The sequence below is a fragment of the Bombina bombina genome, chromosome 4, assembly GCF_027579735.1.
Source record: "Bombina bombina isolate aBomBom1 chromosome 4, aBomBom1.pri, whole genome shotgun sequence".
Lineage (NCBI taxonomy): Eukaryota > Metazoa > Chordata > Amphibia > Anura > Bombinatoridae > Bombina > Bombina bombina.
In genome coordinates, this window is record NC_069502.1 from 84774664 (window position 1) to 84788798 (window position 14135).

The 14135-nt window shown below is 42.0% G+C and overlaps 1 protein-coding gene across 1 annotated transcript in view; it reads right to left on the bottom strand.

Moving 5' to 3' along the window:
* Nucleotides 1-14135, bottom strand: part of KIF13B (kinesin family member 13B) — a 654496-nt gene that overhangs the window by 237373 nt on the left and 402988 nt on the right. Inside the window, exon 24 of the mRNA XM_053709534.1 lies at nt 3170-3302. Within this exon, the coding sequence (XP_053565509.1) occupies nt 3170-3302 (133 nt within the window). The remainder of the gene's footprint in view (nt 1-3169; nt 3303-14135) is intronic.

Here is a 14135-nt window from a genome sequence, read left to right on the forward strand (position 1 = left end):
TAGCTGATAGGTAGCAAGAGTGAATCTCTGCCCAGCGAATTATCTTTGAGACTTCTAACATCGCTAGGGAACTCCTTGTTCCCCCTTGATCGTTGATGTAAGCCACAGTCGTTATGTTGTCCGACTGAAATCTGATGAACCTCATTGTCGCTAGCTGAGGCCAAGCCTGAAGAGCATTGAATATCGCTCTTAGTTCCAGAATGTTTATTGGAAGGAGTGTCTCCTCCTGAGTCCACAAGCCCTGAGCCTTCAGGGAGTTCCAGACTGCACCCCAGCCCAGAAGGCTGGCATCTGTCGTTACAATTGTCCAATCTGGCCTGCGAAAGGTCATACCTTTGGACAGATGGACCCGAGATAGCCACCAGAGAAGAGAATCCCACTATGTCCATTGCCGCTACCATTAAGCCGATTACTTCAATACACTGAGCCACCAAAGGGCGAGAAGTGGAATAAAGAACACGGCAGGAATTTAGAAGTTTTGATAACCTGGTCTCTGTCAGGTAAATCCTCATTTCTACAGAATCTATTAGAGTTCCCAGAAAGGAAACTCTTGTGAGAGGGGATAGAGAACTCTTTTCTTCGTTCACCTTCCACCCATTCAACCTCAGAAATGCCAGAACTATGTCCGTATGAGACTTGGCAAATTGGAAATTTGACGCCTGTATCAGAATGTCGTCTAAATAAGGGGCCACTGCTATGCCCCGCGGTCTTAGGACCGCCAGAAGTGACCCTAGAACCTTCGTAAAGATTCTTGGGGCTGTAGCTAACCCAAAGGGAAGAGCTACAAACTGGTAATGCCTGTTCAGGAAGGCAAACTTGAGAAACCGATGATGATCTTTGTGTATCGGAATGTGAAGATAAGCATCCTTTAAATCCACTGTAGTCATGTATTGACCCTCCTGGATCATAGGTAGGATGGTACGAGTAGTCTCCATCTTGAATGATGGGACTCTGAGGAATTTGTTTAAGATTTTGAGATCTAAAATTGGTCTGAAGGTTCCCTCTTTTTTGGGAACCACAAACAGATTTGAGTAAAATCCCTGTTAAGGTAACCCTCTAACTTTTTATCCATTGGATCTGAGAAAGCACAACTGTCCTCGACAGGGATAGTAGTATGCTTAGCTAGGGTAGAAACTGCTCCCTCCACCTTAAGGACTGTCTGCCATAAGTCCCATGTGGTGGCATCTATCGGAAACATTTTCTTAAAAATAGGAGGGGGAGAGAACGGCACACCTGGTCTATCCCATTCTTTAGTAATAATTTCTGTAAACGTTTTAGGTATTGGAAAAACATCAGTGCACACCGGCACTGCATAGTATTTATCCAATCTACACAATTTTTCTGGCACTGCAATTGTATCACAGTCACTCAGAGCAGCTAAAACCTCCCTGAGCAATACTTGGAGGTGTTCAAGCTTAAATTTAAATGTTGACATATCAGAATGAGGTTGAATCCTCTTCCCTGAGTCAGAAACATCACCCACAGAAAGAATCTCTCCTTCCTCAGCATCTGCATATTGTGAGGAAGTATCAGACATAGCTACTAAAGCGTCAGTATGCTCTGTATTTCTTCTAACTCCAGAGCTATCTCGCTTTCCTCGTAACCCAGGTAGTCTGGATAATACCGCTGACAGTGTATTATCCATGACTGCCGCCATGTCTTGTAAAGTAAACACCATGGGCGCACTATATGTACTTGGCGCCATTTGAGCGTGAGTCCCTTGAGCGGGAGTCAAAGGGTCTGACACGTGGGGCGAGTTAGTCGGCATAACTTCCCCCTCGTCAGATTCCTCTGGTGATAAATTTTTTAAAGACAAAATATGGTCTTTATTACTTAAAGTGAAATCAGTACATTTGGTACACATTCTAAGAGGGGGTTCCACCATGGCTTCTAAACATAATGAACAAGGAGTTTCCTCTATGTCAGACATGTTTAAACAGACTAGCAATGAGACCAGCAAGCTTAGAAAACACTTTAAATCAAGTTAACAAGCAAAAAATAAAAACGGTACTGTGCCTTTAAGAAAAATAAAAAAGGACAAAGTTTGAAAAACAGTGAAAAAAAGCAGTAAATCAAACGAAATTTTTACAGTGTGTATAATAGGCCAACAGAGCATTGCACCCACTTGCAAATGGATGATTAACCCCTTAGTTCAAAAAACGGATAAAAAAAAAAGATATAGACTTTTTTAACAGTCACAACAAACTGCCACAGCTCTGCTGTGGCCCTACCTTCCCAAACAAACTACTTTGGAAAGCCTAAGAGCCCTTTAGAGAGGTCCTATAGCATTCAGGGGACTCCTGGAGGAAAGCTGGATGTCTTAGTCTGTAAAAGTTACTGCGCAATAAAGCGCTAAATTAGGCCCCTCCCATTCATGTCTAAACAGTGGAAAGCCTAAGGAAACTGTTTCTAGGCAAATTTAAGCCAGCCATGTGGAAAAAAACTAGGCCCCAATAAAGTTTTATCACCAAAGCATATATAAAAACGTTTAAACATTCCAGCAAACGTTTTATATTCAAAATCTATAAGAGTATTAGCTCTGAAAGTAAGCATGATACCAGTCGCTATTAAATCACTGTATTAAGGCTTACCTTACATAAATCTGGTATCAGCAGCATTTTCTAGCATTTACATCTCTAGAAAAATGTTTTAACTGCACATACCTCATAGCAGGTTAACCTGCACGCCATTCCCCAGCTGAAGTTACCTCTCTCTTCAGTTATGTGTGAGAACAGCAATGGATCTTAGTTACAACCTGCTAAGATCATAGAAATCACAGGCAGATTCTTCTTGTATTTTCTGCCTGGGACAAAAATAGTACAACTCCGGTACCATTTAAAAATAACAAACTTTTGATTGAAGAAAAAAACAACTACGTTTTACCACTTCTCTCTTACTACTTCCATGCTTGTCGAGAGTTGCAAGAGAATGACTGGGTATGGCAGTTAGGGGAGGAGCTACATAGACAGCTCTGCTGTGGGTGATCCTCATGCAACTTCCTGTTGGGAAGGAGAATATCCCACAAGTAATGGATGATCCGTGGACTGGATACACCTTACAAGAGAAAAAATATCCCTTTAAAGCACTTTATTTAATAGTTAGGAAAACAGACATATGCACTGTGACACTATTGATACTTTTAAACATACTGACCAATCTTTGTCTTTACCTGTTTAAGCTGGTAGATACCGCCTGTTTGAACATCTTTTGCTGGGATCACTTCCACGGGACAATACTCTCCATTCTCATTCAGTTCCAAGATCTGAACCCACAATTCTACCTTCCGCGTGACCTCACTCCACCTGATTGTAAATGACAAAGTGAAAAAGAGTACAAGTGAACTAACCTTCCTATTACAGAAACATACAAAGCCATAGCATCCTGCACCATATCAATTGTAGGACTACATTTTGTCATTTTGCATGATGACCAGCTCTGGGATTGTAACATGGAAACATGTGCACACTCTGTACTATAGCTCTAATATAGTCAATATTTCTCTGAAGTTCTTTGAGATGAGTGAGTTTTAATAAATCAGCTACCTAGAACAATTTAGGAACCGGTAGGCTGGAGAGTGGTTAGACAGTAAATACCTTGAGATTTTTACATAAGTTTAGTTATGCGTGATACAACTCTGCAACATATTTTTATTATTTATCTCCTTTTTCATGTAATTTGGCCAGTTTTTTGTGAAATTAAACAGATAATGCCAAAATCAGGCCGATAATCCCTTAACTAGTTCATCTTGAAGGAACTGAAGAATTCTAGAGAATCTAAAAGATTTCCAAGAGAAACCTCTAGAAGAACACTAAAGTAACCTTTCCAAATCTTACAATATTTGTGTAACAGGCTTTCTGGCTTGCAGTAAAGTAGAGATAACAGAATCTGAGAAACCTCTGTTTTTGAGAACTAGTCGTTCAACCTCCATGCCATGCACGCTTTTCCCCCAGAGACAGTTTTGAGAATAGAATCAAATTCTGATCCAAAAAGCATTCACCCATCAAAAGGGACTCATAATACCCTATTCTTATAAACCACTGCTGTGACAATGTATGACTGGAAAAGTAAATAAGTCAATATTTTCAGGACAGGCCAATTCTGAAGAGTTCCAGAACATTTATTGATAACCTTGCCTCCCAGGTAGAACCAAACGCCCTGTGCCCTCTGGGACCCCAGACTGCACCCCAACCTGAAAGACTTACATCTGTTGTGATCACAGTCTAATTTGAACAGACAAAGAATGCCTCTTGAACAAAGGGCCGATGATTAAAGGAAAAGGATCGTCTTATATTGGCATCCAAAAGAAAACTTTTGAGCCAACTGAATGTAATCCCTGCACCACTGACAAAGCATACAAAGCTGAAGAGGTCTGATGTGAAACCAAGCAAACAGAACATCACCTGAAGCTATCATGAGACTGTTCCTTTTCCTTCTGTAGCTCTTTGCATGGAAAAGACTGAAGATTTGCACAGAAGTTTAAGCCTTTGCAGATTCGTCAAGGAAACTCTCATGGAGATCAAATCTATTATCACACCTAGAAATGTAATAACCCTGGCCTGAAGAGTAAGAGAACTCTTTTGGAAAATTAATTTTCTAACCATGCTTTTGAAGAAACAATAGTCTGTCGGTATGCTATACAACTAAATGTAAAGATGGAGCCTGTACCAAGATATTGTCTAGGTAAGGAACTACCCTGAGCTCTTATTACTGATAAGAGTCCCCAGAACCTTTGTGAATATTCTGGGTGCGGTAGCCAGACCAAACTGAAGAGGAACAAATAAAAATGCTTGTCCAGAATTGCAAATCTTAGAATTCAATAACTATCCCTGTGAATAGGGATATGAAGATAAACATCCTTCAAATCTATTATGTATTAAACTGCCCTTGCTGAACAAAAGGAAGAATAATCTGAATTGATTCCATCTTGAAAGAAGGAGCCCTGAGAAATGTGTTTAAAGTCTTTAAATCCAGAACACATCTGCAATTTCCCTCCTTTTTGGGAACAAGAGGATGGAATAAAACGCCTGACACTGTTTTGACTTCGAAACTGGGACTATTACACCCATAAACTCCAGATTGATGACTGACTGAAAGAAGGCTCTTCCCTTTACAGGATTTTTTGGAACATGAGACAGAAGAAATCTTCCCCTGGGAGGCTTCAATTTGAAACCAATTCTGTGAAATCTCTGGGAAACTATATTTAGAACCCATGGATCTTAAACAGACTGAAACCAAGCTCCTGAAAAAGGCGTAATCTGCCCCTGAAAGAAGTTCTGGATCAGAACCCTGTTTTTTGAGAGGAAGGGGAGGATTTTTGGTTCCTATATTGACGAAAGGATGAAAAGATGCAAATTATTAGAAGCCCTGATTAATAATGTCAACAACAGCATCACAAATTAAAGCCTTAGATGTCTTTAAGAGTTTTAACAGATTCCAAAAACGCTTCACCGGCAGACGCCTCTGAAAACTATTCAGAGAAACCTTAAAACCAATAAGTAGAGGCTGCATAAACAGAAGCAATACTAATTGCTAATCTAAAAAGAAAACCTACTTGCTGAAAAACTTTTCTATGAAAAGACTCTAAGTCTAGCCAGTGTATAAATAGCCCCCATTTACTTAAGGGATAGTTTCCCAAAGTTCTATATTAGAAGCAGACAATTTAAACATCTTAAAATTTAAAGCAGGATTAAACTGGATACCTGGCTAATACCATTCTTTAGAAATTAATTCAGAGACAGCATTTCCAACTTGAAAAACCTCTGGAGACTTAGCAGTAGATTTAAAAATCAAATCCAATTGCTTCACAGACTTATCCTCAGAAACATTATTATCCTGAACCCTTAAGGTACATAACACTTGTCTTAAAAGAGAACAAAGATGTTTAAGCTTAAACAGAAAAGAGGATGAATCTGTTTCTTGACCCGGAAGCTCTTGATCATCTGAAAATACCTCACCTTCAGAGGAAAATTCAGAAACAATTTAGATCTATTTAAATCAGATAAGCTAGAGGAGGGATTATCAGTAACCAACCCTTTACACTTACTTGGAGGAGGCATAGCTGGCAACATTTCAGATAGAGTAAAGCATACAAAATCTTTAAATCCCAAAGAAAAATCTGAAGAACTCCCTTGTATAGAACACACCAAGGAATGACAGATACCCTTAGAAAAGCAGCATTGATCTGATTAGAATGCATTAAATGATTCATACAATACAGTAAAACAGATGAAGTGGAGGTAGTATAATATCAACAAGCTTGCAAAAAACATACTTAATTATAGTAGGAAAGTGTTCATTTGATCTAGCTTCTTCGAAACGAACATTTACAGTAGTGGGGACAGGTTCAGTATGCTCAATAATGAAGTAACAGGCCTAAGAAATCACAGAAGAAAATAATGTGAAAACAAATAAATAATATGATCAAAGCATAATAATCATAAATAGGAAATAAAGGCAGTACAAAAAAAAAGTCTTACACACCTAAAGAAGCTCTTGGCAGAATTGAAAATCTTACACCTCCACAAAAAAAGGCTAAAACAAGCAAAGGATCTTTAAGCATTCATCCATCAGCACTGAAGAAATTAAGAATGCTAACCAAACACATCGTAGAGGGGAGAAAAACAGAATTTATGCTTACCTGATAAATTACTTTCTCCAACGGTGTGTCCGGTCCACGGCGTCATCCTTACTTGTGGGATATTCTCTTCCCCAACAGGAAATGGCAAAGAGTCCCAGCAAAGCTGGTCACATGATCCCTCCTAGGCTCCGCCTACCCCAGTCATTCGACCGACGGACAGGAGGAAATATACATAGGAGAAATCATATGATACCGTGGTGACTGTAGTTAGAGAAAATAATTCATCAGACCTGATTAAAAAAACCAGGGCGGGCCGTGGACCGGACACACCGTTGGAGAAAGTAATTTATCAGGTAAGCATAAATTCTGTTTTCTCCAACATAGGTGTGTCCGGTCCACGGCGTCATCCTTACTTGTGGGAACCAATACCAAAGCTTTAGGACACGGATGAAGGGAGGGAGCAAATCAGGTCACCTAAACGGAAGGCACCACAGTTTGCAAAACCTTTCTCCCAAAAATAGCCTCCGAAGAAGCAAAAGTATCAAATTTGTAAAATTTGGCAAAAGTGTGCAGTGAAGACCAAGTCGCTGCCTTACATATCTGATCAACAGAAGCCTCGTTCTTGAAGGCCCATGTGGAAGCCACAGCCCTAGTAGAGTGAGCTGTGATTCTTTCAGGAGGCTGCCGTCCGGCAGTCTCATAAGCCAATCGGATAATGCTTTTAAGCCAAAAGGAAAGAGAGGTAGAAGTCGCTTTTTGACCTCTCCTTTTACCAGAATAAACAACAAACAAGGAAGATGTTTGTCTGAAATCCTTAGTAGCCTCTAAATAGAACTTTAGAGCACGGACTACGTCCAAATTGTGTAACAAACGTTCCTTCTTTGAAACTGGATTCGGACACAAAGAAGGAACAACTATCTCCTGGTTAATATTTTTGTTAGAAACAACTTTAGGAAGAAAACCAGGCTTAGTACACAAAACCACCTTATCTGCGTGGAACACCAGATAAGGAGGAGAACACTGCAGAGCAGATAACTCTGAAACTCTTCTAGCAGAAAAAATTGCAACCAAAAACAGAATTTATGTTTACCTGATAAATTACTTTCTCCAACGGTGTGTCCGGTCCACGGCGTCATCCTTACTTGTGGGATATTCTCTTCCCCAACAGGAAATGGCAAAGAGCCCAGCAAAGCTGGTCACATGATCCCTCCTAGGCTCCGCCTACCCCAGTCATTCGACCGACGTTAAGGAGGAATATTTGCATAGGAGAAACCATATGGTACCGTGGTGACTGTAGTTAAAGAAAATAAAATATCAGACCTGATTAAAAAAACCAGGGCGGGCCGTGGACCGGACACACCGTTGGAGAAAGTAATTTATCAGGTAAACATAAATTCTGTTTTCTCCAACATAGGTGTGTCCGGTCCACGGCGTCATCCTTACTTGTGGGAACCAATACCAAAGCTTTAGGACACGGATGAAGGGAGGGAGCAAATCAGGTCACCTAAATGGAAGGCACCACGGCTTGCAAAACCTTTCTCCCAAAAATAGCCTCAGAAGAAGCAAAAGTATCAAACTTGTAAAATTTGGTAAAAGTGTGCAGTGAAGACCAAGTCGCTGCCCTACATATCTGATCAACAGAAGCCTCGTTCTTGAAGGCCCATGTGGAAGCCACAGCCCTAGTGGAATGAGCTGTGATTCTTTCGGGAGGCTGCCGTCCGGCAGTCTCGTAAGCCAATCTGATGATGCTTTTAATCCAAAAAGAGAGAGAGGTAGAAGTTGCTTTTTGACCTCTCCTTTTACCGGAATAAACAACAAACAAGGAAGATGTTTGTCTAAAATCCTTTGTAGCATCTAAATAGAATTTTAGAGCGCGAACAACATCCAAATTGTGCAACAAACGTTCCTTCTTTGAAACTGGTTTCGGACACAGAGAAGGTACGATAATCTCCTGGTTAATGTTTTTGTTAGAAACAACTTTCGGAAGAAAACCAGGTTTAGTACGCAAAACCACCTTATCTGCATGGAACACCAGATAAGGAGGAGAACACTGCAGAGCAGATAATTCTGAAACTCTTCTAGCAGAAGAAATTGCAACCAAAAACAAAACTTTCCAAGATAATAATTTAATATCAACGGAATGCAAGGGTTCAAACGGAACCCCCTGAAGAACTGAAAGAACTAAATTGAGACTCCAAGGAGGAGTCAAAGGTTTGTAAACAGGCTTGATTCTAACCAGAGCCTGAACAAAGGCTTGAACATCTGGCACAGCTGCCAGCTTTTTGTGAAGTAACACCGACAAGGCGGAAATCTGTCCCTTCAGGGAACTTGCAGATAATACTTTTTCCAATCCTTCTTGAAGGAAGGATAGAATCCTAGGAATCTTAACCTTGTCCCAAGGGAATCCTTTAGATTCACACCAACAGATATATTTTTTCCAAATCTTGTGGTAAATCTTTCGAGTTACAGGCTTTCTGGCCTGAACAAGAGTATCGATAACAGAATCTGAGAATCCTCGCTTCGATAAAATCAAGCGTTCAATCTCCAAGCAGTCAGCTGGAGTGAAACCAGATTCGGATGTTCGAACGGACCCTGAACAAGAAGGTCTCGTCTCAAAGGTAGCTTCCAAGGTGGAGCCGATGACATATTCACCAGATCTGCATACCAAGTCCTGCGTGGCCACGCAGGAGCTATCAAGATCACCGACGCCCTCTCCTGATTGATCCTGGCTACCAGCCTGGGGATGAGAGGAAACGGCGGGAACACATAAGCTAGTTTGAAGGTCCAAGGTGCTACTAGTGCATCCACTAGAGCCGCCTTGGGATCCCTGGATCTGGACCCGTAGCAGGGAACTTTGAAGTTCTGACGAGAGGCCATTAGATCCATGTCTGGAATGCCCCACAGCTGAGTGACTTGGGCAAAGATTTCCGGATGGAGTTCCCACTCCCCCGGATGCAATGTCTGACGACTCAGAAAATCCGCTTCCCAATTTTCCACTCCTGGGATGTGGATAGCAGACAGGTGGCAGGAGTGAGACTCCGCCCATAGAATGATTTTGGTCACTTCTCCCATCGCTAGGGAACTCCTTGTTCCCCCCTGATGGTTGATGTACGCAACAGTCGTCATGTTGTCTGATTGAAACCGTATGAACTTGGTCCTCACTAGCTGAGGCCAAGCCTTGAGAGCATTGAATATCGCTCTCAGTTCCAGAATATTTATCGGTAGAAGAGATTCTTCCCGAGACCAAAGACCCTGAGCTTTCAGGGATCCCCAGACCGCGCCCCAGCCCATCAGACTGGCGTCGGTCGTGACAATGACCCACTCTGGTCTGCGGAATGTCATCCCTTGTGACAGGTTGTCCAGGGACAGCCACCAACGGAGTGAGTCTCTGGTCCTCTGATTTACTTGTATCTTTGGAGACAAGTCTGTATAGTCCCCATTCCACTGACTGAGCATGCACAGTTGTAATGGTCTTAGATGAATGCGCGCAAAAGGAACTATGTCCATTGCCGCTACCATCAACCCGATCACTTCCATGCACTGAGCTATGGAAGGAAGAGGAACGGAATGAAGTATCCGACAAGAGTCTAGAAGTTTTGTTTTTCTGGCCTCTGTTAGAAAAATCCTCATTTCTAAGGAGTCTATAATTGTTCCCAAGAAGGGAACCCTTGTTGACGGGGATAGAGAACTCTTTTCCACGTTCACTTTCCAGCCGTGAGATCTGAGAAAGGCCAGGACGATGTCCGTGTGAGCCTTTGCTTGAGGAAGGGACGACGCTTGAATCAGAATGTCGTCCAGGTAAGGTACTACTGCAATGCCCCTTGGTCTTAGCACCGCTAGAAGGGACCCTAGTACCTTTGTGAAAATCCTTGGAGCAGTGGCTAATCCGAAAGGAAGCGCCACGAACTGGTAATGTTTGTCCAGGAATGCAAACCTTAGGAACCAATGATGTTCCTTGTGGATAGGAATATGTAGATACGCATCCTTTAAATCCACCGTGGTCATGAATTGACCTTCCTGGATGGAAGGAAGAATAGTTCGAATGGTTTCCATCTTGAACGATGGAACCTTGAGAAACTTGTTTAAGATCTTGAGATCTAAGATTGGTCTGAACGTTCCCTCTTTTTTGGGAACTATGAACAGATTGGAGTAGAACCCCATCCCTTGTTCTCTTAATGGAACAGGATGAATCACTCCCATTTTTAACAGGTCTTCTACACAATGTAAGAACGCCTGTCTTTTTATGTGGTCTGAAGACAACTGAGACCTGTGGAACCTCCCCCTTGGGGGAAGTCCCTTGAATTCCAGAAGATAACCCTGGGAGACTATTTCTAGCGCCCAAGGATCCAGAACATCTCTTGCCCAAGCCTGAGCGAAGAGAGAGAGTCTGCCCCCCACCAGATCCGGTCCCGGATCGGGGGCCAATATTTCATGCTGTCTTGGTAGCAGTGGCAGGTTTCTTGGCCTGCTTTCCCTTGTTCCAGCCTTGCATTGGTCTCCAAGCTGGCTTGGCTTGAGAAGTATTACCCTCTTGCTTAGAGGACGTAGCACTTTGGGCTGGTCCGTTTTTACGAAAGGGACGAAAATTAGGTCTATTTTTTGCCTTGAAAGGCCGATCCTGAGGAAGGGCGTGGCCCTTACCCCCAGTGATATCAGAGATAATCTCTTTCAAGTCAGGGCCAAACAGCGTTTTCCCCTTGAAAGGAATGTTTAGTAGCTTGTTCTTGGAAGACGCATCAGCCGACCAAGATTTCAACCAAAGCGCTCTGCGCGCCACAATAGCAAACCCAGAATTCTTAGCCGCTAACCTAGCCAATTGCAAAGTGGCGTCTAGGGTGAAAGAATTAGCCAATTTGAGAGCATTGATTCTGTCCATAATCTCCTCATAAGGAGGAGAATCACTATCGAGCGCCTTTATCAGTTCATCAAACCAGAAACATGCGGCTGTAGTGACAGGGACAATGCATGAAATTGGTTGTAGAAGGTAACCCTGCTGAACAAACATCTTTTTAAGCAAACCTTCTAATTTTTTATCCATAGGATCTTTGAAAGCACAACTATCCTCTATGGGTATAGTGGTGCGTTTGTTTAAAGTAGAAACCGCTCCCTCGACCTTGGGGACTGTCTGCCATAAGTCCTTTCTGGGGTCGACCATAGGAAACAATTTTTTAAATATGGGGGGAGGGACGAAAGGAATACCGGGCCTTTCCCATTCTTTATTAACAATGTCCGCCACCCGCTTGGGTATAGGAAAAGCTTCTGGGAGCCCCGGCACCTCTAGGAACTTGTCCATTTTACATAGTTTCTCTGGGATGACCAACTTTTCACAATCATCCAGAGTGGATAATACCTCCTTAAGCAAAATGCGGAGATGTTCCAACTTAAATTTAAATGCAATCACATCAGGTTCAGCCTGTTGAGAAATGTTCCCTGAATCAGTAATTTCTCCCTCAGACAAAACCTCCCTGGCCCCCTCAGATTGGGTTAGGGGCCCTTCAGAGATATTAATATCAGCGTCGTCATGCTCTTCAGTAACTAAAACAGAGCAGCCACGCTTACGCTGACAAGGGTTCATTTTGGCTAAAATGTTTTTGACAGAATTATCCATTACAGCCGTTAATTGTTGCATAGTAAGGAGTATTGGCGCGCTAGATGTACTAGGGGCCTCCTGAGTGGGCAAGACTCGTGTAGACGAAGGAGGGAATGATGCAGTACCATGCTTACTCCCCTCACTTGAGGAATCATCTTGGGCATCATTGTCATTATCACATAAATCACATTTATTTAAATGAATAGGAATTCTGGCTTCCCCACATTCAGAACACAGTCTATCTGGTAGTTCAGACATGTTCAACAGGCATAAACTTGATAAGAAAGTACAAAAAACGTTTTAAAATAAAACCGTTACTGTCACTTTAAATTTTAAACTGAACACACTTTATTACTGCAATTGCGAAAAAACATGAAGGAATTGTTCAAAATTCACCAAATTTTCACCACAGTGTCTTAAAGCCTTAAAAGTATTGCACACCAAATTTGGAAGCTTTAACCCTTAAAATAACGGAACCGGAGCCGTTTTAAAACTTTAACCCCTTTACAGTCCCTGGTATCTGCTTTGCTGAGACCCAACCAAACCCAAAGGGGAATACGATACCAAATGACGCCTTCAGAAAGTCTTTTCTAAGTATCAGAGCTCCTCTCACATGCGACTGCATGCCATGCCTCTCAAAAACAAGTGCGCCACACCGGCGCGAAAATGAGGCTCTGCTTATGCTTTGGGAAAGCCCCTAAGAAATAAGGTGTCTAATACAGTGCCTGCCGATATTATTATATCAAAATACCCAGATAAAATGATTCCTCAAGGCTAAATATGTGTTAATAATGAATCGATTTAGCCCAGAAAAGTCTACAGTCTTAATAAGCCCTTGTGAAGCCCTTATTTACGATCGTAATAAACATGGCTTACCGGATCCCATAGGGAAAATGACAGCTTCCAGCATTACATCGTCTTGTTAGAATGTGTCATACCTCAAGCAGCAAGAGACTGCACACTGTTCCCCCAACTGAAGTTAATTGCTCTCAACAGTCCTGTGTGGAACAGCCATGGATTTTAGTTACGGTTGCTAAAATCATTTTCCTCATACAAACAGAAATCTTCATCTCTTTTCTGTTTCTGAGTAAATAGTACATACCAGCACTATTTCAAAATAACAAACTCTTGATTGAATAATAAAAAACTACAGTTAAACACTAAAAAACTCTAAGCCATCTCCGTGGAGATGTTGCCTGTACAACGGCAAAGAGAATGACTGGGGTAGGCGGAGCCTAGGAGGGATCATGTGACCAGCTTTGCTGGGCTCTTTGCCATTTCCTGTTGGGGAAGAGAATATCCCACAAGTAAGGATGACGCCGTGGACCGGACACACCTATGTTGGAGAAAACAAAACTTTCCAAGATAATAACTTAATATCTACGGAATGTAAGGGTTCAAACGGAACCCCTTGAAGAACTGAAAGAACTAAATTTAGACTCCAGGGAGGAGTCAAAGGTCTGTAAACAGGCTTGATCCTAACCAGAGCCTGAACAAATGCTTGAACATCTGGCACAGCTGCCAGTCTTTTGTGAAGTAAAACAGATAAAGCAGAGATCTGTCCCTTCAGAGAACTTGCAGATAATCCTTTCTCCAAACCTTCTTGTAGAAAGGAAAGAATCTTAGGAATTTTTATCTTGTTCCAAGGGAATCCTTTAGATTCACACCAATAGATATATTTTTTCCATATTTTATGGTAAATTTTTCTAGTTACAGGCTTTCTAGCCTGAATCAGAGTATCTATTACAGAATCTGAAAACCCACGCTTTGATAAAATTAAGCGTTCAATCTCCAAGCCGTCAGTTGGAGGGAAGCCAGATTCGGATGTTCGAATGGACCTTGAACAAGAAGGTCCTGTCTCAAAGGTAGCTTCCATGGTGGAGCCGATGACATATTCACCAGGTCTGCATACCAAGTCCTGCGTGGCCACGCAGGAGCTATCAAGATTACCGAAGCCCTCTCCTGATT